This window comes from Thalassophryne amazonica, chromosome 18 (genome assembly GCF_902500255.1).
Source record: "Thalassophryne amazonica chromosome 18, fThaAma1.1, whole genome shotgun sequence".
Classification (NCBI taxonomy): domain Eukaryota; kingdom Metazoa; phylum Chordata; class Actinopteri; order Batrachoidiformes; family Batrachoididae; genus Thalassophryne; species Thalassophryne amazonica.
The window spans coordinates 22,288,496-22,312,538 of NC_047120.1; the positions used below are offsets into that span (position 1 = coordinate 22,288,496).

Consider the following 24,043-nt stretch of genomic DNA (forward strand, 5'->3'; position numbering starts at 1 on the left):
GAACCACACCACCAGGCCCCCAAGGGCAGGAGCGAGCGGCGGCAAGGACGGGGGGGGGCAAAGGAGCCACCGCAACCGAATCCAAAGCACAAGGTAGGGACCACCGAGCCATATGAGAGCAGGCCCCAGCCCCCAGACAAGAGGCGAGGCCCAACCCCGGGGCCAGGAAGAGCACCAGGCCCCCTGACAGCCAGGCCCGCCAGCGCAGTCAGCAGGGCCCCCCAAACTCCCCCACCCCAACCCAGCCCCCACCCCGGATCCCACCCCAAACACCAAAGCCCATGATCAAGAGACTGCCCGAGCGAGAGCGGGCCCCATCCTGCAGAGACCACGGCCCCCATCCCCCCAGCAGCCACCAACCCCCCAGTGCCAAATTCAATTTTATTATTACACATTAATAAATCACAGAATTTCCCAGATGTTACTGCACATTTTGGCATAGCTTGAAACTTGTTACAAGTACAGTAGAATTGGTAGCGTAACTGATTGTACAATGTAGAATTTTGATTTCTAAATAACTGAAGTTCCACATAACACATTTCTAATGTAACTTTATAAAACTCTTAACGTTTATGAAGCCGTGGCTCCACTTCACGTGGATTCAAGTGCTGCTAAGGCACAGGTGGCTCTGTTCATCTAAGACTGAATTTTAAAAAAATCATACTATGCAACATAACATCAATTAAACTATTATACATTGATTTACTCTTCATCTAATTTCTTTTTGTTGACTTTAATTTTGATGTTGGCCAACTCTGTCTGGCTGTCGAAGTACCGGGCAGCAGATTTATAAAACTGCATCTGCAGTGGCAGGAGTGCTTTCTTAGCATCAATACTGCACTGAAGATACTCCTGCCAAGCATCATCAACCTTCTTGGTGTGGGAGCTTGTGGCTGGTGTTTCTGCTGGAGGTTTAGTGACTGTATCTGCAAAAGGAATAATTAGTTTAACAATACTATTCAAATTGGAATTGTTACAATTTCCTGGATGAGACAATATTCAATCAGTCAGTACTTTACAGTTACTATAATTTTCTCCATAAATTTCTATGAGAGTTTCAACATGAACTGTGCTTTGTTCTACCCAGATCTTTTTGAACAGTCGATATTATGATCACCAGGTATGGTTGTTAAATATGCATCAAAAGTACTGCTAATGTTAAAGGCCAGCCAACTGTCCACATCAAAACTAAAAAAAATTAAAATGACTGCTGTCATTAATTTGCGTATATCGCTCTAATTTACTGGAGAGTAGTGAAGACAACTGATAATTTCAGTAAAAAAAAAATTTTTTAAATAATCTTACCATTTTCAAGTATTTGGAACCCTAGGTTCATAATGCTCACTGGATTGATGATGTCAACTGCTGCTGGAAGAAAAATGTTCACTGATGAAATAAACCGCCTTAACAGAACACTAACTCACCCATATTTATACTGAAAGAGGTAGAACTACTTACGGAGAGCATTGTCTCTTCCTGACTCGAGGACAGTGATGGTGTTCTGGGCCTCGTTCAGGCTGATTCCCTTCTCCTCAGCCTCTGTGAGGACTTGTGTAGGGACACCACCAGTACCAGCATTGCTGTCCGTCTTTTTTTTCCCTGAAAAGTGTTTATTTCTCGTTAGCTTTTATATAATATACCAGAAATAAAGCTATTAGCAAGAAGCTACACCAGGAAGTGATGTCACCATGCTAACCACAAAATGTCTTGTAAATAAGTTCAGAGGTGTTATTTGGTTCCAAAAACAGCGTTTTCAGTTTTACAAGTGTTTATTTCTTGCTAGCTTTTACATAATATATGAGAAACATGAATATAAACACACAAAACAAAGTGGTTTTGAAGAGACCAGTGACTGATGTCATGATGCAGCTCTACACTGACAGCACGGTGACTTAGTGACTAGCACTATTGCCTCACAGCAAGAAGGTCATGGGTTTGATTCCCTTCTGTGGCTTTTCTGTGTAAAGTTTGCATGTTCCACTGTGTTTGTGTGGGTTTCCTCTGGATGCTCCGGTTTCCTCCCTAAAGACATGCAGGTTAGGTGAACTGGAAACTTTGTAATTGTCCAGGGCTTCCTTTGCAAAAGAGGTCTCCATCTCAATGGGACTAACCTGGTTAAATAAAGGTTAAATTAAATTAAAATACTCTGATTAGCTGTCACCTGCATCACTCAAACACAAAACAGATCAGAATGAAACAGAAAGCGACATTTTAACCTCTTAAAATACATTGAGGTTAGCCATCTTTGAACTTGTCCAAGGTCTGTGTCCCAAGAATGTTCTCTGTGAATTTCATGAGCCTGGCAGTAATAGGACTGGACTTATGCTGAGCACAGGCAGACAGACAGACGGACAGACGAAAAGCCTTCACAATACCTGATGGCCATATTTTATGGCCTTGGGGCAAATGAGACTTAATTATCCAATTTTTAAAATTTGGATTTTTGTCAAAAATAACCATGAATTATCCATATACAACCAGATATCTGTGACAAAACACATGAAAGGGCAAAGCATTTTTTAAACAAATAAAGTGTTGTTGATTCACTACAACTTTGTCCCTTCGGCCATGAGACTGTACAACTCTTCACTTAGGGGGAGGAGTAACAGGAAGACAGAGGACGGGAAGGAGAGGAACAGTAGTAGACCTACTGCACAGTTTCTGTAAGCTTGATAACTATCTATGAAATTTATCCTTACCTGATTGAAGGATGTTTTTATATTTTCTCCTGACATCTTCCCAGGAGCGTACAGCATTTACATTGAAGCTGTAAATTGAAACAAATTAATTACTGGCCTGATTTGATGACCAGACATACATACAAATACAAAAAAAAAAAGCAGTGAAATTTTTTCTTCATTAACTTTTTCTTAGTTATAGCATAGGCTTAGTAGGCCTAATTTTTTTGCAGTAGCAGCCCCTAAAAATGAAAAAGTAAAAGCCATAGGCAAACAGAAAGGCATTTCAAACAGAAAGGCATTTCGTTATGGGCTGGATTGCTGAAGATCACATGAAAAATCAAACCCAAGAAATAGTATTATGGCCTAGACTTTTTAGGCAGGTAGGCCTACCTACCAGTATTTGTAAGTACAGCTAATTTGACGCACCACCGAATGTTTTTGCCAACTTTGAGGCTGTCATGTTACCTAATACAAATTCAAGCTGTTCTAAAATCTTCATGAATGATAAGTAGAGATCATCAACAAAATTTACTCCTTATAAAATATACTTACACTGAGCAAACTGTTTATGTAAAATCCGAGGTCAAACTTTGGTTGGACCCCGTTTGACCCCGTTCAGAAGGGTGGGGCAATGGCCTACGTCACCCCTGGCAGAACCTGGGGTTCTGTCCATAACTACTTTACTTTGTATCTATCAAATAGACATCAATTTGTCTCTCTATATCACTTCCCACAACTTGTGGGGTACCACAAGGTTCTGTTCTTGGTCCCCTTCTCTTTCTATTATATTTTAATGACTTAAAAAACTGCTCCAATATATTTTATTTTCATTTGTTTGCTGATGATGTTAATTTATTCATCGCAGATCATTCCATAGAATCCCTAGAATCGAAAGATAATTTGGAATTGAGTAACATAAATTGTTGCCTATGTGCAAATAAGCAGTCATTAAATAGTGATTAAACAGATTTTATTTTCCATCCACCTCAAAAGGGATTGGAGACAACCCTTGACATAAAGATAAATTATAAGCCAATAAAACAAAAGAATAGCGTCAGATGTCTTGCAGTGGTTATAGATCACTATCTTAAGTGGAAAGAACACATTAACCAATTGTACAAAAAAAAAAAACTCCAGGGGCATTGGCATTTTATCTAAGCTTTGCCACTTTGTCACTTGAAAAATCTTTATACAGCTTTATTTTACCCTTATCTAGCCTTATTTAACATATTGTGCATTTGTCTGAGGGAATACTTATGACACAAGTTTAAAACCCCTTTTTGTATTACAAAAAGGCCATTAAAATAATTTTTTCATCTTTCAATGAGCATACATCTTCTATTTTTAAGAGTGAAAATATCCTGAACTTTAATGATTTTTTTTTTTTTATCTAAGTTGGAGAGAGAGCAAAGATAGACCTACCTATTGAGGGACACTGCAATCTCCTCCCAAGCCTGTCTTTTGGCAGCTAGGGCTGATGATGTTCCTGTGGAACACTCAAGAACACCCCTACGTCGCTCGTATTCCCCCAAAAGGAGAGCTTCCTCCGCTTTGGAGAATGTAGGGGCCTTTTTCCGGGAGTGTTTCTCCTCTGGTGCAGCGGACTCTGCCATGGTTGTAGCAGATGACCAACCTAGGTATCATAAAATGAGCAGATTGAACTGCATGATTAGGGAAAATGTCATTTTCTGCAATACTGTCTTTTCTTGCTAGCTGCTGATCTGAAGCCAGGTAAAAGCTATTGCACTGCATTGATTCCTTTAATAAATTAATACAACTAACTTCGGAGGAGATGAAGACAAGATAAAGATGGAATTAAAACTTTTAATACACTTGAAATGTGAATTGTGTAAACGTGACAACAGCCCAATGCCTTTAAAAATGTCCCTAATGGGTCGCAGATCCACAGCATGTGACTAAAGTAAACAAAACTCTCTCGCATTGGAGGCGTTTCTTGGCCACAGCACTTGCGCGGCTGCTTATGCCCATGAAAATTGTTGACTAACTTTAGACGGCTAATCTACATGTACACTCAACAAAAATATAAACGCAACACTTTGGGTTTTGCTCCCATTTTGTATGAGATGAACTCAAAGATCTAAAACTTTTTCCACATACACAATATCACCATTTCCCAAAAATATTGTTTACAAACCAGTCTAAATCTGTGATAGTGAGCACTTCTCCTTTGCTGAGATAATCCATCCCACCTCACAGATGGGCCATATCAAGATGCTGATTAGACACCATGATTAGTGCACAGGTGTGCCTTAGACTGCCCACAATAAAAGGCCACTCTGAAAGGTGCAGTTTTATCACACAGCACAATGCCACAGATGTCGCAAGATTGGAGGGAGTGTGCAATTGGCATGCTGACAGCAGGAATGTCAACCAGAGCTGTTGCTCGTGTATTGAATGTTCATCTCTCTACCATAAGCCGTCTCCAAAGGCGTTTCAGAGAATTTGGCAGTACATCCAACCAGCCTCACAACCGCAGACCACGTGTAACCACACCAGCCCAGGACCTCCACATCCAGCATGTTCACCTCCAAGATCGTCTGAGACCAGCCACTCGGACAGCTGCTGAAACAATCGGTTTGCATAACCAAAGAATTTCTGCACAAACTGTCAGAAACCGTCTCAGGGAAGCTCATCTGCATGCTCATCGTCCTCATCGGGGTCTTGACCTGACTCCAGTTCGTCGTCGTAACCGACTTGAGTGGGCAAATGCTCACATTCGCTGGCGTTTGGCACGTTGGAGAGGTGTTCTCTTCACGGATGAATCCCGGTTCACACTGTTCAGGGCAGATGGCAGACAGCGTGTGTGGCGTCGTGTGGGTGAGCGGTTTTCTGATGTCAATGTTGTGGATCGAGTGGCCCATGGTGGCGGTGGGGTTATGGTATTGGCAGGCATCTGTCATGGACGAAGAACACAGGTGCATTTTATTGATGGCATTTTGAATGCACAGAGATACCATGACGAGATCCTGAGGCCCATTGTTGTGCCATACATCCAAGAACATCACCTCATGTTGCAGCAGGATAATGCACGGCCCCATGTTGCAAGGATCTGTACACAATTCTTGGAAGCTGAAAATGTCCCAGTTCTTGCATGGCCGGCATACTCGCCGGACATGCCACCCATTGAGCATGTTTGGGATTAAGTCATGTCTGGACCGGCGTATACAACAGCGTGTATCAGTTCCTGCCAATATCCAGCAACTTCGCACAGCCATTGAAGAGGAGTGGACCAACATTCCACAGGCCACAATTGACAACCTGATCAACTCTATGCGAAGGAGATGTGTTGCACTGCATGAGGCAAATGGTGGTCACACCAGATACTGACTGGTATCCCCCCACCCAATAAAAAAAACTGCACCTTTCAGAGTGGCCTTTTATTGTGGACAGTCTAAGGCACACCTGTGCACTAATCATGGTGTCTAATCAGCATCTTGATATGGCACACCTGTGAGGTGGGATGGATTATCTCAGCAAAGGAGAAGTGCTCACTATCACAGATTTAGACTGGTTTGTGAACAATATTTGAGGGAAATGGTGATATTGTGTTATGTGGAAAAAGTTTTAGATCTTTGAGTTCATCTCATACAAAATGGGAGCAAAACCAAAAGTGTTGTGTTTATATTTTTGTTGAGTGTATATCCGTCAATGTGAAATAAAAAATAGAAGTAAGTTTAGTCGACTAAAAGATGATTGGCTTTACAACCCCAATTCCAATGAAGTTGGTATGTTGTGTAAAATGTAAATAAAAACAGAATACAATGATTTGCAAATCCTCTTCAACCTATATTCAATTCAATACACCACAAAGACAAGATATTTAATGTTCTAACTGATAGACTTCTTTGTTTTTGTGCAAATATTTGCTCATTTTGAAATGGATGCCTGAAACACGTTTCAAAAAAGTTGGGACGGCGCAACAAAAGACTGGGAAAGTTGATGAATGCTCAAAGAATACCTAATTGGAAACAGGTGAGTGTCATGACTGGGTATAAAAGGAGCATCCCCAAGCTGTTCACAAGCAAAGAAGGGGGGAGGATCATCACTTTGTGAACAACTGCGTGAAAAAATAGTCCAACAGTTTAAGAACAATGTTTCTCAACGTTCAATCGCAAGGGATTTAGGGATTCCATCATCTGCAGTCCATAATATAATCAGGAGATTCAGAGAATCTGGGAAATTTTATACACGTAAGCAGCAAGGCCGAAAACCAACCATGAATGCCCGTGACCTTCGATCCCTCAGGTGGCACTGCATTAAAAACCAACATCATTGTGTAAAGGATCTTACCACGTGGGCTCAGGAACACTTCAGAAAACCATTGTCAGTTAAGACAGTTCGTTGCTACATCTACAAGTGCAAGTTAAAACTCTATCATGCAAAGCGAAAGCCATCAACAACATCCAGAAACACTGTCGCCTTCTCTGGGCCTGAGCTCATTTGAAATGGACAGATGAAAAGTGGAAAAGTGTGCTGTGGTCTGATGAGTCCACATTTCAAATTGTTTTTGGAAATCATGGACGTCGTGTCCTCCGGACAAAAGAGGAAAAAGACCATCCAGATTGTTACCAGCACAAAGTTCAAAAGCCAGCATCTGTGATGGTATGGGGCTGTGTTAGTGCCAGTGGCATGGGCAACTTACATATCTGTGATGGCACCATCAATGCTGAAAGGTACATCCAGGAGCAACACATACTGCCATCCAAGCAACATCTTTTTCAGGGCCGTCCCTGCTTATTTCAGCAAGACAGTGTCAAGCCACATTCTGCACGTGTTACAACAGTGTGTCTTCGTAGTAAAAGACTGCGGGTACTAAACTGGCCTGTCTGAAGTCCAGACCTGTCAGACCTGTGTGGCGCATTATTATTGCATTATTATTGTTTGACCTGATGCTCTCAAGCAGGAGGTCTGGGCTTGCCCTGTTTCTTAAAGTACTATTGGGCTGCAAATATAAGTAAAATAATATACTGGATATCCACGTGGAGCAGTAGTCAGGGCCCAGTTTGGGCCAACATGGAGCTGTTTGGCAACCCAGGAATTTATCCTATTTCTTTATTAAGTTCCGCGATTCCTACGGGTCCACAACCTCAGATCCCTAACCCGGTTCTCAAGCACTCTTTAAAAATATGGTTTCAGTTTAGGAAGCATTTCCGTATCAAACAGCTATGCTCTTTTTCTCCTCTGGTAAATAATCATTTCTTCCGGCCGTCTCAAATTGATTCTGCATTTCAAATCTGGCATAACAACGGCCTAGTCTTTTTTAGTGTTGAGTGTTGATGTCATTCGAAATGTTACAAAGGAAATACAATATCCCAAAATCTCTTTTTTTTTTTCTTTTTTTTTTTTTACAAATTAGGAGTTTCGTCAATAAATATTTTAATCCTTTGGCCCCACCATCTAAGAATGTCATAGATGACATATTAAGCTTGAAGCCCTACACGAAAGGTAATATATCAAAAATTTACAACATGATTCAGAATATTCACCCACCCTCCTGGAATAAAACCAAATTAGCATGGGAAAAGGATTTAAACATTGTGCTCTCCAGTCTGACCTGGCAAAGTTATTTGAAATGTATCCATACTTCCTCTGTCTGCATTAGACAATGTCTGATTCAGTTCAAAGTATTGCATCGCCTTCATTATTCGAATGACAAACTTTCAAAAATGTATCCCAATGTCAATCCAGCATGTTTAAGGTATCATCAGGTTCCAGCTACTACGGGACACATGTTCTGGCATTGTCAATCACTGAAAGGGTTCTGGAATAACATTTGTGATGTCATTTCATATATGTATCGGAAAAAAGTGACACCTTCTCCATATATCTGCATTTTTGGAGTTCCCCCACCTGAAATTTCTATTTCTAGGTCACAAGCAAGTGTTATATCTTTTGCCTCTTTAATGGTACGCAGACTTATTCTTTTTCAGTGGAAATCAGCTAAACCTCCGCTATTTGATGGCTGGATTAAGGAAATGCTCGCTATGCTTCAGCTAGAAAAATTGAAATATTGCAGAACTAATTGCCCTGAGAAATTCTGGGCGGTTTGGTCGCCCTTTTTTGGCTATATAAAAACATACGTATACCAAATTGATACCTCCTTTTTGTTAGAATACAAGATGTGATACAGATATGATGGAGCAGGTCTCGCCCTTTTTTTCCCCCGTTGTTTAATTTGCTTATTTATTTCTTATTGTTTATTTTATTTATTTTTATCTTTATTTATTTTACTTATTTAAATTTTTTTTTTTTTTTTGCTGGGGTGGGAGGGTTTCAACGGGGGGGTGGTTGCTGAATGTGTTGTTCATTTTTGCTTGTTGTGAAATGAAAAGTTATAAATAAAGTTATAAAAAAAAAAAAAAAGGCATTCAATTCAATTATGAAGCGCAAAATACGACAACGGAAACCCCGGACTGTTGAACAACTGAAGTTGTACATCAAGCAAGAACGGGAAAGAATTCCACCTACAAAACTTCAACAATTAGTGTCCTCAGTTCCCAAATGCTTACTGGGTGTTGTTAGAAGGAAAGGTGATGTAACACAGTGGTAAACATACCACTGTCCAAGCTTTTTTGAAACGTGTTGCAGGCATCCATTTCAAAATGAGCAAATATTTGCATAAAAAGCAGTAAAGTTTATCAGTTTGAACATTAAATATCTTGTCATTGTGGTGTATTCAACTGAATATAGGTTGAAGAGGATTTGCAAATCATTGTATTCTGTTTTTATTTACATTTTACACAATGTCACAACTTCGCTGGAATTGGGGTTGTATGACACCGGGCCCAGGGTGGTCCAAACACCTTTGAGGAGGATAAGCAAGTTGACAGATGCACCGAAGCTAGCAGATGCTCTGACGGGTCATTCTGAGTGAGCGAACGCTAACAACAAATTAACTCATAAAAGAGTGGCAGGCACACTTGTGTCTAGCAGCATTAAAGGAGCGGTGAGCTCAGCAGTGGTGCTCAGCAGTGATAATGGAAATGTGAGGTTTGGCTTCATAAACATGAAAAAAAAGTGTAAAAAAGGTTGTTGAACAGGTACATGTTAAAGTATATCCTGTACTTTGTCCATGCCAAGAGCAATGTAAGGAGGATGAGAGGTACATCCATCTGGGCTCTCAACCCAACTCTCCGACCCTCCTCTGCTGCCCCACACTTCTCGTCCATGCTTGCCTCCAGTTCCTTATACCTGCCACTCCACATAACAGTTGGAACTATTCCTTATATCCTTTATATTTTTAATGACCAAAATTCTGAGAAAAAACAAAAAACAAAACAAAAAAAAACAGTTAAAACCAGTTTTGGCAGGCATATGATGGTCCACATCACACTTGCAACTTGTGAGATCATGTTACGAGGCGGACGATGGTGAGTGCTATTGATGATGGTGAACTCCCACCAAACACAACATACTCACTCCTCTCTTACAGCCTCCTGTACTCACCTCTCTCACAAGAAAATCCTACTGAAGATATTAGTGACTTATAGCGCCTTGGGGCAACTGTTTGTTGTGATTTGGCGCTATATAAGAAAAAAGTTGATTGATTGATTGATTGACTTATTTCATATTATTTAAATATTATATACTGTTGACTGGCTTTGATAACTTGAAGATGTTGAGTAAGAATTTAACTGTAGATATCAAATGGTTCTAAATCAAATGTTAAACAGGTATACTGAATATGTTGAAAATGGAATAATTTACATTGCACTCAATTTAAGATGGATTTGATTGATATGTTTAAACGAAAATAATAGTACTTTGCATATATATGTGTTAGTTATCAGAGATTTTCAGGATTAATTTTGACTTGCACAGCATGACACAATGTCGAAATACTAAATGCTATAATACAAGTTGAATATGAAGTATGATACCAATTGTTAAGATATGATTTTGGCACAAATTATATTGCATTTACTGGAGAGTAGTGAAAATGACTAATAATTTCAGTAAAAATTCATTTTTGAAAGAATCTTAGTATTTTCAAGTATTTGGAACCCTAGGTTCATAATGCTCATTGGATTCATGATGTCAACTTCTGCTGGAATAAAAATGTTCACTGATGTAATAAACCTCTTTAACAGAACAGTAACTCATCCATTTTTATACTGAAAGAGGTAGGACTACTTACAGAGAGCACCGTCTTTTCCTGACTCGAGGACGATGATGGTGTCCTGGTCCTCGTTCAGGCTGATGGTCTTCTCAGTCTCTGTGAGGACTTGTGTAGGGTCACCACCCATACCACCATTGCTGTCTGTCTTTTTTTTCCCTGCACATATAAAAAAATTGTGCATTCTGAAAGCACTTTGGTCAGTTTTTCGTGGTTTAAAACACAGTGGTATTTTACTCACACTGGAACAAAATATGGCTCAATTTATTTACTATCTTGTATGTATTGTCTGTAATAAGTTTCCACAAATGGACTGACTGCCTGCATTAACTGACTTTAATTCTGCTTTCATTGTTTTCATTCTGCATTTATCAAATTCTAAGCGTGTCTTAAACAAATCAATAATTACACCCTTTCTGCTTTTAGTAAATAATATACTTAAAGACACTATAACTATTGACAGTGTCTTTTGCCACTTGTAAGTCATTTAAAACTGATGCAATAGTTAAAAAATTTAATAAAAAAGACCATCACCAGATCAGTATCACATAATAATGTCAAATACCACCACCAGACCAACTGAATTCTAAATAAAGTGGTGTGAAATGCCATCACCAGAATGCAGTGCTTTCAAATGCCACCAGTTGTAATATCAATAATAAAAATCATAACCAATGAATATACCTCTACAGTATTTAGCACAGTGTTTTATCTATTAAAGAGTAAAAACTGAAGGAAATCAATTGTAAGGCCTAAAACAAGTTTCTGTAGGATGTATTTTAGCCATAAGGTCAAGTGTGGGAAGTGTTGGCTTTTAAAATACTTGAAAGACACTGGACTCACTGAGCGGTTTTAGTACAGCTATAAACAACAGGGTGATTACAGTAAATAGGAAATTGCTATTCAGAAGAGACTGGTATGATAAATAGTCCAGGAGCTACATGACTTTTATTCAACATGAAAGGTGCGGAAGGTCTGTAGTATCAAAAATGCTTATTAGGCTAAACTGTGCCAGGAAATGCGATTCTTAAGTTTCGCAAGTGGTGGGTGTGGCTAGGGGCCACACCCAGATTACCCCCAAAATCGGTTTATTTAACATGGGAGGTGCAGACTTCGTTCCAATGCCAGTTGATGCAGGTGTATTTACTGAATGAAAAAATCCAACTTAAGAAGATTTTCTTTGGTGGAAGCACTAATTAAGAACACAATTAATTAGTGCTAATTAGAGGTTTATTAAACATAAAAGGTGCACAGTTGAAACAAACTTCATTATATAGTGCCACATCTCAGTACTCATAAAATAAACTTAAGAACAAAAATGATGGTGGAAAGATCCCTTAAAAAGGGCCACACCCTGCCACACACCCCCAAAATGGATTTATTTAACATGGGAAGTGCAGACTTTATTTCAGTGTCAACTGATGTGGGACTGTTCACTGAATGGAAAAACCCAACTTAAGAACATTTATTTTGGTGGAAGCACTAATTAAGAACATAGTTAATTAGCGCTAATTACAGTTTTATTTAACATAAAAGGTGCGCAGTTGAAACCAACTTCATTACATAGTGCCACATCTCAGTAGTCAGAAAAATGAACTTAAGAACAAAAATTATGGCAGAAAGACCCCTTTAGAATGGTCATACCAAGATACCCCCAATCACTGAAGGGGTATTCACAGAAACCCTATTGTTAAATCCTTTTGGAAGGTCACAGTTGAAACCTACTTCATTACATAATACCACATCTTGGGGGGATAAGGAAAAAGTAATGCCAAAAGTCACTCCTTACAAATAAAATAAGGAAGGATGATTTGTATAAAAGCAAAGAGGTATAATATATAATATGTGCTTTTATACAAATCATCACCCTTAAAGTATTAAATAGCAGACATCATAATGCTCCTACCTGTGTACTTTCTAAAACATGTTGAATGACCATTGGGTAATCAGAGGAAAAACGGTATAACTACTATTTTGGGCAAAATATACTTTGTTCAGAAGACAAAATTGGATAGTCCTCCAACATTTTGGCATTGTAGATTGACATGAAATATGTATGACTGTAATTAAAGCCATCTAAATATAGGCATATGCAAGCTATCTAATAATACATTTGATGAAACAACATATTCACAATCAAAATATCTCAGAATACATTTGTCTCTGAGTCTCAACAACATAACCACAATCAAAATTAGTTAGAAAAAAAAGTTGTGTTTTCAGTTTGCTCCATTGTGATTACAGCATTTACTTACTAGGACAACAAATTATTAAACTATTATTAAAAATTAAAACTTAAACTGTGTTTACCCAATGATCAAGATGGGAAAACACAGTTTAAGTTTTGTAACCACTTTTCAAAGTTTGAATACATCTATATAAAGTGTAAAATGCATTAATATGATATCATCAAGCAAATCCACTTAGTGACATGACCATTTTAGAATGATTTTCATAGTGAGAAAGGGTGAAGATATACAACCATCCTCAATACTGAATGTCAAACCTACACCAGCAGCAAGGGTCAAAATACATGTAGACAGCTACAAATAACCCTGATATAATGCAGAAAACTGCCAAAAGGATATAATAAATCAGTCAATCAATATTATACTGCCTTAGCATATGGTATTAACTATACTAGCTTTCTATACAGTTGTCTACACAGTACCCTGTCTGGTGAATGTTCGTTTCCTCATAATGCAGCTGAAGACATTTTTACTCTTCATCTGATGATAGGCAGCGTTCTTCATCAGAGGATGAAATCTCAAAGTTTTCATCGGAGTCTTCTTGTGGGTTTCGGAAGATAGTGAACCACATTTTTCACCATTTTATGGACCAAACAATTCATGGAGAAAACAGTCAGCAGAATTCATTCATTCATTCATCTTCTACCGCTTAGTCCAATTAAAGGTCGCGGGGGGCTGGAGCCTATCCCAGCAGTCATAGAACGCGAGGCGGGGTACACCCAGGACAGGACACCAGTCTGTCGCAGGGCCACAAATAGACAAACACAGACACACCAACACACACACCTACGGACGATTTCAAAGATTCCAATCCACCTAACCCGCATGTCTTTGGATGTGGGAGGAAACCGGAGCACCCAGAGGAAACCCACGCAAACACGGGGAGAACATGCAAACTCCACACAGAAAGGCCACAGGAATTGAACCCACGACCTTCTCGCTGTGAGGCAACAGTGCTAACCACTAATCCACCGTGCTAGTCAGCAGAATTGATTTTTAAAATAATAAGTTTCAACCTATATTAGAATGAGTGTGAGTGTATGTACGGTATATATATATATATATAAACTTAAACTGTGTTTTTCCATCTTGATCATTGGGTAAAAGTGTAATTTACTACAGGTGTAATATAAATTCAATAATTTGTTGTCCTAGTAAGTAAATGCTGTAATCAGAATGGAGCAAAATAAAAACAACTTTTTTTCTAACTAATTTTGATTGTGATTATGTTGTTGAGACTCAGAGACAAATGTATTCTGAGATATTTTGATTGTGAATATGTTGTTGCGTCAAATGTATTATTACATAGCTTGCATATGCCTATATTTAGATGGCTTTAGTTAGTCATACATACACTCAACAAAAATATAAACGCAACACTTTTGGTTTTGCTCCCATTTTGTATGAGATGAACTCAAAGATCTAAAACTTTTTCCACATACACAATATCACCATTTCCCTCAAATATTGTTCACAAACCAGTCTAAATCTGTGATAGTGAGTTCTCCTTTGCTGAGATAATCCATCCCACCTCACAGGTGTGCCATACCAAGATGCTGATTAGACACCATGATTAGTGCACAGGTGTGCCTTAGACTGCCCACAATAAAAGGCCACTCTGAAAGGTGCAGTTTTATCACACAGCACAATGCCACAGATGTCGCAAGATTTGAGGGAGCGTGCAGTTGGCATGCTGACAGCAGGAATGTCAACCAGAGCTGTTGCTCGTGTACTGAATGTTCATTTCTCTACCATAAGCCGTCTCCAAAGGCGTTTCAGAGAATTTGGCAGTACATCCAACCAGCCTCACAACCGCAGACCACGTGTAACCACACCAGCCCAGGACCTCCACATCCAGCATGTTCACCTCCAAGATCGTCTGAGACCAGCCACTCGGACAGCTGCTGAAACAATCGGTTTGCATAACCAAAGAATTTCTGCACAAACTGTCAGAAACCGTCTGAGGGAAGCTCATCTGCATGCTCGTCATCCTCATCAGGGTCTCGACCTGACTCCAGTTCGTCATCACAACTTCGCGCAGCCATTGAAGAGGAGTGGACCAACATTCCACAGGCCACAATTGACAACCTGATCAACTCTATGCGAAGGAGATGTGTTGCACTGCATGAGGCAAATGGTGGTCACACCAGATACTGACTGGTATCCCCCCCAATAAAACAAAACTGCACCTTTCAGAGTGGCCTTTTATTGTGGGCAGTCTAAGGCACACCTGTGCACTAATCATGGTGTCTAATCAGCATCTTGATATGGCACACCTGTGAGGTGGGATGGATTATCTCAGCAAAGGAGAAGTGCTCACTATCACAGATTTAGACTGGTTTGTGAACAATATTTGAGGGAAATGGTGATATTGTGTATGTGGAAAAAGTTTTAGATCTTTGAGTTCATCTCATACAAAATGGGAGCAAAACCAAAAGTGTTGCGTTTATATTTTTGTTGAGTATATTTCATGTCAATCAACAATGCTAAAAGGTTGGAAGACTATCCAATTTTGTCTTCTGAACAAAGCACATTTTGCCCAAAATAGTAGTTATAGCTTTTTTCCTCTGATTACCTAATGGTCATTCAACATATTTTAGAAAGTATAGCATTTGAATATACCAAATGCACAGGTAGGAGCATTATGATGTCTGGTATTTAATACTTTAAGGATGATGATTTGTATAAAAGCATATATTATATATTATACCTCTTTGCTTTTATACAAATCATCCTTCTTATTTTATCTGTAAGGAGTGACTTTCTGCATTATTTTTCCTTATCCCCCCCGAGATGTCGTATTATGTAACGAAGTCGGTTGCAACTGTGACCTTCCAAAAGGATTTAACAATAGGGTTTCAGTGAATACCCCCTTCAGTGACTGAAATTAAGTCTAAACCTATTGTGTTATATAATACCATTTGGGGGTATCTTGGTATGACCATTCTAAAGGGGTCTTTGCAACATCATTTTTGTTCTTAAGTTCATTTTTCTGACTACTGAGATGTGGCACTATGTAATGAAATTGTTTCAACTGCACACCTTTTATGTTAAATAAAACTGTAATTAGCACTAATTAACTATGTTCTTAATTAATGCTTCCATCAAAATAAATGTTCTTAAGTTGGGTTTTTCCATTCAGTGAACAGTCCCACATCAATTGGCACTGAAGTCTGCACTTCCAAATAAATCCATTTTTAGGGGGTGTGGCAGGGTGCGGCCCTTCTTAAGGGATCTTTCCACCATCATTTTTGTTCTTAAGTTTATTTTTATGAGTACTGAGATGTGGCACTATGTAATGATGTTTATTTCAACTGTGCACCTTTTATGTTAAATGAAACTCTAATTAGCACTAATTAATTGTGTTCTTAATTAGTGCTTCCACCAAAAAAAAATCTTCTTAAGTTGGAATTTTGCATTCAGTAAATACACCTGCATCAACTGACATTGGAAGGAAGTCTGCACCTCCCATGTTAAATAAACCCATTTTGGGGGGTACTTTGGGTGTGGCCCCTAGCCACACCCACCACATGCGAAACTTAAGAATCGCATTTCCTGGCACAATTTAGCCTCATAAGCATTTCTGATACTACAGAACTTCCGCACCTTTCATGTTGAATAAATGTCACCTAGCTCCTGCACTAAAAGGCATTCTGTTTGTAAAGGATGTAATGGATTCTGATGGAAATCTGTTGCACTATTTTTATCTATTTTTTTTGCACTATTTTTATTTTTATTCTATTTTATTGCACTGCAACTGGATGGCCCTAATCTCGTTGTACCAATGTATAATGACAATAAAAAGCATTCTGATTCTGACTACAGGGCTTGGCCAGAAAAATTAGATTAATTGTACTTAGAGAGAATATATTAAGATTTGTAAAGCAATCCCCTTATCATTGATTCAACTAATCCAAAAATACCTTATTATATTCAAATGTTAAATTGGTATTATGAAAACTGATGATAAATTACTGTAACCTAAATGATAACAAATGTAATAAATTGATTAGTGCTGCATTAAAATCTGTAATATTTTATGATTATAACAGAACATTTAGGGGAGGTGATGGTCTAGTGGTTAAGGTGTTGAGCTTGAGTCCAGAAGATCATGGGTTCAAACCCCGCCTGACTGGAAAATCACTCAGGGCCCTTGGGCAAGGCCTTTAATCCCCTATTGCTCCCAGTGTGTACTGAGCGCCTTGTATGGCAGCACCCTGACATCGGGGTGAATGTGAGGCATAATTGTAAAGCGCTTTGAGCGTCTGATGCAGATGGAAAAGCGCTATATAAATGCAGTCCATTTAAAGCACATGACTGATAAAGTATACTGTGTCTATGATGGTAAAAGCTTATTCTAAATATAGTAGATGGCCTATTTCGCCAAAGATTAACCCTCTGGGGTCCGAGGGCATTTTTTGGACAGTTCACTCGCCTGGCATAAATGTTTTATTATTGCTGTTAACAGCTCTTCCTGCATCCCACAATCACGTTTTATGTCTCTTTTTTTTCCAGGACAACCTGTGCTTTCAGAATATATGTTTGTGTTGTGTTTTATAAGTGCAATAAAGGTTTACAATCAAAAATAGGCAAGAAAAAAAAAATAAAGCGAAAAATAATTTTCCACACACATTTATTCAAAACACACAGCAAACTATAATAAACAACTGTTTTGACACTTTATAAAGGTAATTTGAGGTCTTGTGTGAAAATATGTACAACAAAAAGGTTCAAACAATAAACACAAATGCACATTTTGAACAATATATACAAAATGGTCTATGCATTTTGTTGGTAAGGTAAATCTGCCCTACGATTGGATTTTGGAAAACCATGTGACGGTGAACCAATTCCGATTGGACACTCACACTGCGCACGTCATCACACAGCTTCTATGAGGAGTACAAAGATGGCCGATGGCTGGCTCGAAAGTCCGCAACGTTAACTTTTCAGCAAAAAAAAGTAAGTTTCTATCTCATATCATTCAAAAGTTATTTATAATTTAGTAAAGCTTGGTCTTAGCCATCGTATATGACGGCGTCAGCCCCAGAGGGTTAAGGAAACTCATTTTATGATACTTTATAAGGTGTACCTGGTTGCAGAATTAAAAAAAAAGATTTAAATCTGAAGTTGAACTTTGTACCTTCTGTAATGCAGCAGATGAAACATTAGAACATATGCTTTTCTTATGTCCTGTGCCCTGGACGTTTTGGGTAGAAATAAGAAATTGGTTATTACTTAGAATAAATGACAGCCTAGCTTTTGAGATTTCTCATATATTATTTTCTGTGTATTTTTAAAAATCCAAAGTCTCTGATATAATAAATATGATTATTCCAATAGGTAAATATCATATTCATTGTCATAAGTGGAGAAATAGTAAATCCTTTGAGTGGTTTATAAACTACTTAAAATGATTTTTCCTATCCCTTAAAAAAATATACTCCAACAAAATAGCTAGAAAGATCTGTGGAGATATGTCATTTCTTGCATATTTGAATTATGCCCAAGGCTTTGCTTCTTTTCTTCTTTTTTTTTTTGAGAGCATTGCCTTGTGATCCGTAAAACCCCAGTCCTTGTATTTTTTTCTATTTTTTACTTTATATTTCTCTGTATTTTGATAACACTTTTATTGTTTGAAAATGTATAGTCCCTACGAGAAGATGCATGCTTTTATATAATTTGTTATTGTGTTCAATTAAAAAAAACAACAACAAAAATTAATATTGCTATAATGGAATGATGCAGACGGTGGCAGCAATGCAACAATAAGGATGCCGGCTGCCATTGAACACCACAGAACAGTGGTGTCCAAACTATTCCAGTTGGGATGAACACATTCCACCTGGAACTCATCCCACCTGCTCAAAGTAATGTTAATCAGTGAAATCACCTGCTGGAGTCAGTGGCTGCAAAGAAAACCTGCACCTTCTCGGCCCTTTCTGGAATAGTTTGGACACCACTGCCATAGAAGAAGAGAGAGTGCATTTGATTTACTGCACAGGGACATGTTTTGTGAGGAACGCATTTTGCGTCAAAATAAAGCCATAAAGAGTAAAAACTGAAGGAAATCAATTGTAAGGCCTAAAAGATGTTTCTGTAGGAAGTATTTTAGCCATAAGGTCAAGTGAGAGGGGGAAGTGTTGGCTTTTTAAATATTTGAAAGTACGGCTGGGTGATATGACCAAAAAGTCACATCCCATCATTGGAATCACTTGAATCCCTTCACTCAACCATCACCTCCTTTTGAGGTGACGGTCTAGTGGTTAAGTGTTGGGCTTCAGATCAGAGGATCCTCAGTTCAAAACACCAACCAAACTGGAAAATCACCAAGGGCCTTTGGGCAAGGTCCTTAATCCCCTAGTTGCTCCCGGTGTGTAGTGAGTGCCTTGCATGGCAGCACTCTGACATCAGTGTGTGAGTGTGTCTGTGTGAATGTGAGGCATAATTGTAAAAGGCTTTGAGCTTCTGATGCAGATGGAAAAGCACAATGTAAATGCAATCCATTTACAGTCACAGTATATATTGCGATATAAACTTCTTAAGTGTAAAAATGATAATGGAAGTGTTTCTGAATGGGTTATATAGCCCCTTAGCAAAGCTAAACTGATAAAAACAAATAAATAAATAAACAACAAAAAACAAAAACATATGATTTTGAGAACACTTATTGTGCAGATATCAAAACTATAGCTACAAATTGCCAGAGGGTACATCTAAGATGCAAGCCTAGATTTGATGTTTTGGAGAAAGAATTAAATAAATGTATTTTAGGGCTGAAACGATTAGTCGTGTAATTCGAATAATTCGATTACAAAAAATGTTCGAGGCAAATTCTGTGCCTCGAAGCTTCGTTTAACGTTGTAGTACATATGCCAGGCCTGTGTGTGGCGCTGTAATGTCCCCAGAAAAACAGAAGAAGTAAAGCAAGCGCTAATCAAATTAGCACAAAAGCTACAGCTTTCCAACGCGACAGAGGGAACTACAGCTTTTTAGGAAAAAGACGATCCACGCTGATCATAGCTTACTGTGCATTTAAAGCAAAACAGTGTGTGTGTTTTTTTTTTAACAGTTTCGTCCGCTGGCCGCTCTACGCGCGGCGGCCGGCTGCTGCCTCTCTCTGCCCGATGTGAGCGGCTCAGCTCTGCCCTCACACAGCTCCGTCCCGGCCACAGACAGTCTCTGGAAAAAGTCCACTCTTTCTTCTGTGCGACTCGCAATGAGTGTTTCGCGTTTTAATTTTCGCTTTTTTTGGCAACACACAATGCTTCACAAACATGGGAACTCAAATAAAATACTAAAAAACAACTGACTGCGAGGCTGCATGTTCAACCTCCAGCTGAAAATGAAATGCGTTGGCTGAACCGCAGAGAGTGTTAAAAAGAAATTCATGCAGGGAGCTAGTCCACCACCTTAATTAATAAATAAATAAATGAATAAAAATGGCTAAATTTTACAAGTTGGGGGAAACAAAAAACAGCCACAACCCATCCCCATTTCAGCAAAATATCAAGACTTTGGCCCGAAACCAGGAAAGATCCAAAACTTGTAAAGATGTGAAAAAATAATTACCCAGGAAAACAGAAAGGGATACACTAAATTTGATCATCTCCATGATGACGCAGTGACACTGTGCCATTATTTAGGGAGAACCCTGGACTGTTAATGTTTTAAAACGCAAAAGTACTTTTTATCCGATTACTCGATTAATCGCCAGAATAATCGATAGAATACTCGCTTACTAAAATAATCGATAGCTGCAGTCCTAATGTATTTATTGTTGGGTCAGTGGCTGAAGTTTCATCTCTTGAACATAAGATGGCACACCCGCTCTGAAAAGATGCAGTGTTTTCAGGATGGTCAGAGAGTATTTCCTCATTTACAAAGCTCAACACAAAACCAGCAAAAACATTAATAAAAGTACTTCATTTACTCATATTTGAAGTCAGTTTGGGTAAATTGGCTTTCCCTGGCTGTTTTTGTTTTCCTGTTTGGGTTAAAAAATTCTTGACTTATTTAATATGGTGTTTTCTCAAATGTTTGATTCAGGTCACAATGGAGTCGTCCGCCTCCACCCGGAGTGTCTGCTAAAATAAACAACGGCTTTGCAAAATATTGCACATTGCCTATTTGGCTTTGTGATGTTTAGCGACCGAACTCCTTGCCTGTTCGCTGGCTCCTGAGTACACTACAAAAACTGATATCTATGAAAGTTTAAAAAAAAAAAGAAAAACAAAAAAAGACTTGTAAAAAAAACTGACTTAATTTTTGTCTAAATAGAAAAATAACCTTATCAAGCACTGTTTAGATAAGAATAAATGTCTCTAGTTTTGGAAAATGTGTTTCACCTTTTAAGTTTTTCCCAGCTAATACCAGGCTGTATTTCACCAGTAACAAGGAAAGGCAATGAATTTCAAATCATCCAAGCAAAGAAAAAAGACTGTTTTCCTTATTTTAAGACAGAGGCTAATCTCAAAATAAGAATTCTCTCTAGTTTTAAGGCAAATTTTGATTATTCAGTGCCTAGACATTTTGCTAGTTTTAAGAATTCTAACCAAGTAAATTTTTCTTACCCCACTGGCAGATTTTTTTATTATTTAATACAAGACAGTCTGACTAGATTTCAGATTATTTGGCTTATTTTGAGAGGGACAGTTTTGCACTGTATGGAAGACACTCACTGCTCGAATGGAAGCGGCTCATATTGCAACAATCATCGTCTCAGTGAGAGACACGCCTCAGCTCAGAACATCAAACCCCGCTCCCCTCTGCCGGTGAGCAGTGGTTCACAGACACTTCACAGAGTTTTCCTGGATCAAAAAAACTCTGCGGGCATTATCGCAATTGGTTGGTGGAGTCCAAATCTCTACCATAGCTCAAATTTATATAATTTCTACCTTCAACCGCAAATACCACGCACCCCTACTAGAAAGACACTGGACTCAGAGGATTTAGTATTGCTATAACGGACGGATGCAGAAGGTGGCAGCAATGCCACAATAAGGATGCCGACTACCATTAAACACCATAGAAGAACAGAGGGGTGCATTTGATTGACTGCACAGGGACATATTTTGAAAGGAGTGCATTTTGCATGAGTGCGGATGGTTCCCGGTTCAAACCCCACACCTGCCATATTTCTCCATGTAATGTGGAGTTGCGTCAGGAAGGGCATCTGGCGTAAAACCTGTGCCAAACCAACACGCAGACCCACCTGAGATCTGCTATAGCGACCTTGAGTGAAAACAAGGGAGCAGCCTAAGGGACTTATTTTTATATACACACACACACACACATATACATATATATATATATATATATATATATATATATATATACACACACACATACTATTAGAAAAGTATCGGACCTTATTATTTTTTTCAAAAACCATATGGATTTGAATTACGTGTGATTGCGTCAGACAAGCTTGAACCCTCGTGCGCATGCGTGAGTTTTTTCACGTCCGCACGTCTTTCATTACAAAATCTCCTTTAACAGTGGAATGTCTGTATAAACTGCTGATCCCGACCTCTTCTGAAACTTCTCTGTTCTCACGATGTCCTGGGTCAATAGAGGCTTAAATGTGGAAGTTTTCATCTCGAAACAGGCTGACGACGGCGGCTCGGGGCGCGGCGGGCCGTCTGGCGCCATGGGCTGTCCTTAAAGCGATAGTAACACTCAATCTCTCATCAGTCGTTAAAATTTTCACCGAAAACCGTCTGAATTTCTCGAATGGTGTCCACTTGGATGTGCCTTACAGTTTCTGAAAAAATTTTGATCAAGCAAAGCGCCAGTCTCTCAGCAAGAAGTCAGACAAAGGAATTCCGACGGGAGGGGTGGACCAGTGCTCACTCAAAGCCTGCCCACAGGCGAATGACGCAACCGACAGGCGTGAAAAAACTCACGCATGCGCACGAGGGTTCAAGCTTGTCTGACGCAATCACACGTGATTCAAATCCATATAGTTTTTGAAAAAATAAAAAGGTCAGTTTCTTTTCTAATAGACCTCATATATATTTATATATATATATATATATATATATAAAACCCCTGGCAATAATTATGGAATCACCGGCCTCTGAGGATGTTCATTCAGAAAAAAAGCAGATCACAGACATGACACAAAACTAAAGTAATTTCAAATGGCAACTTTATGGCTTTAAGAAACACTATAAGAAATCAAGAAAAAAAAATTGTGGCAGTCAGTAACGGTTACTTTTTAGACCAAGCAGAGGGAAAAAAATATGGAATCAATTCTGAGGAATAAATTATGGAATCACCCTGTACATTTTCATCCCCAAAACTAACACATGCATCAAATCAGATCTGCTCGTTAGTCTGCATCTAAAAAGGAGTGATCACACCTTGGAGAGCTGTTGCACCAAGTGGACTGACATGTATCATGGCTCCAACACAAGAGATGTCAACTGAAACAAAGGAGAGGATTATCAAACTCTTAAAAGAGGGTAAAGCATCATGCAATGTTGCAAAAGATGTTGGTTGTTCACAGTCAGCTGTGTCTAAACTCTGGACCGAATACAAACAACATGGGAAGGCTGTTAAAGGCAAACATACTGGTAGACCAAGGAAGACATCAAAGTGTCAAGACAGAAAACTTAAAGCAATATGTTTCAAAAATCGAAAATGCACAACAAAACAAATGAGGAACAAATGGGAGGAAACTGGAGTCAACGTCTGTGACCAAACTGTAAGTAACCGCCTAAAGGAAATGGGATTTACATACAGAAAAGCTAAACGAAAGCCATCATTAACACCTAAACAGAAAAAAAACAAGGTTACAATGGGCTAAGGAAAAGCAATCGTGGACTGTGGATGACTGGATGAAAGTCATATTCAGTGATGAATCTCAAATCTGCATTGGGCAAGGTGATGATGCTGGAACTTTTGTTTGGTGCCGTTCCAATGAGATTTATAAAGATGACTGCCTGAAGACAACATGTAAATTTCCACAG

The 24,043-nt window shown here is 38.8% G+C and overlaps 1 protein-coding gene across 3 annotated transcripts in view; it reads right to left on the reverse strand.

Moving 5' to 3' along the window:
* Positions 1-365: 365 nt before the first annotated feature.
* LOC117531192 overlaps positions 366-24,043 on the reverse strand; it is a 42,435-nt gene continuing 18,757 nt past the window's right edge. For 2 of the 3 annotated variants that reach the window (XM_034194236.1, XM_034194234.1), the window contains exons 10-15: positions 10,840-10,977; positions 4,104-4,314; positions 2,700-2,767; positions 1,459-1,599; positions 1,306-1,368; positions 366-926 (exon numbers count right to left, since the gene is read on the reverse strand). In XM_034194236.1, coding sequence (XP_034050127.1) covers positions 703-926; positions 1,306-1,368; positions 1,459-1,599; positions 2,700-2,767; positions 4,104-4,314; positions 10,840-10,977 — 845 coding nt within the window. In that variant the 3' untranslated portion in view covers positions 366-702. The remainder of the gene's footprint in view (positions 927-1,305; positions 1,369-1,458; positions 1,600-2,699; positions 2,768-4,103; positions 4,315-10,839; positions 10,978-24,043) is intronic. The other variant, XM_034194235.1, reaches the window with a different exon arrangement.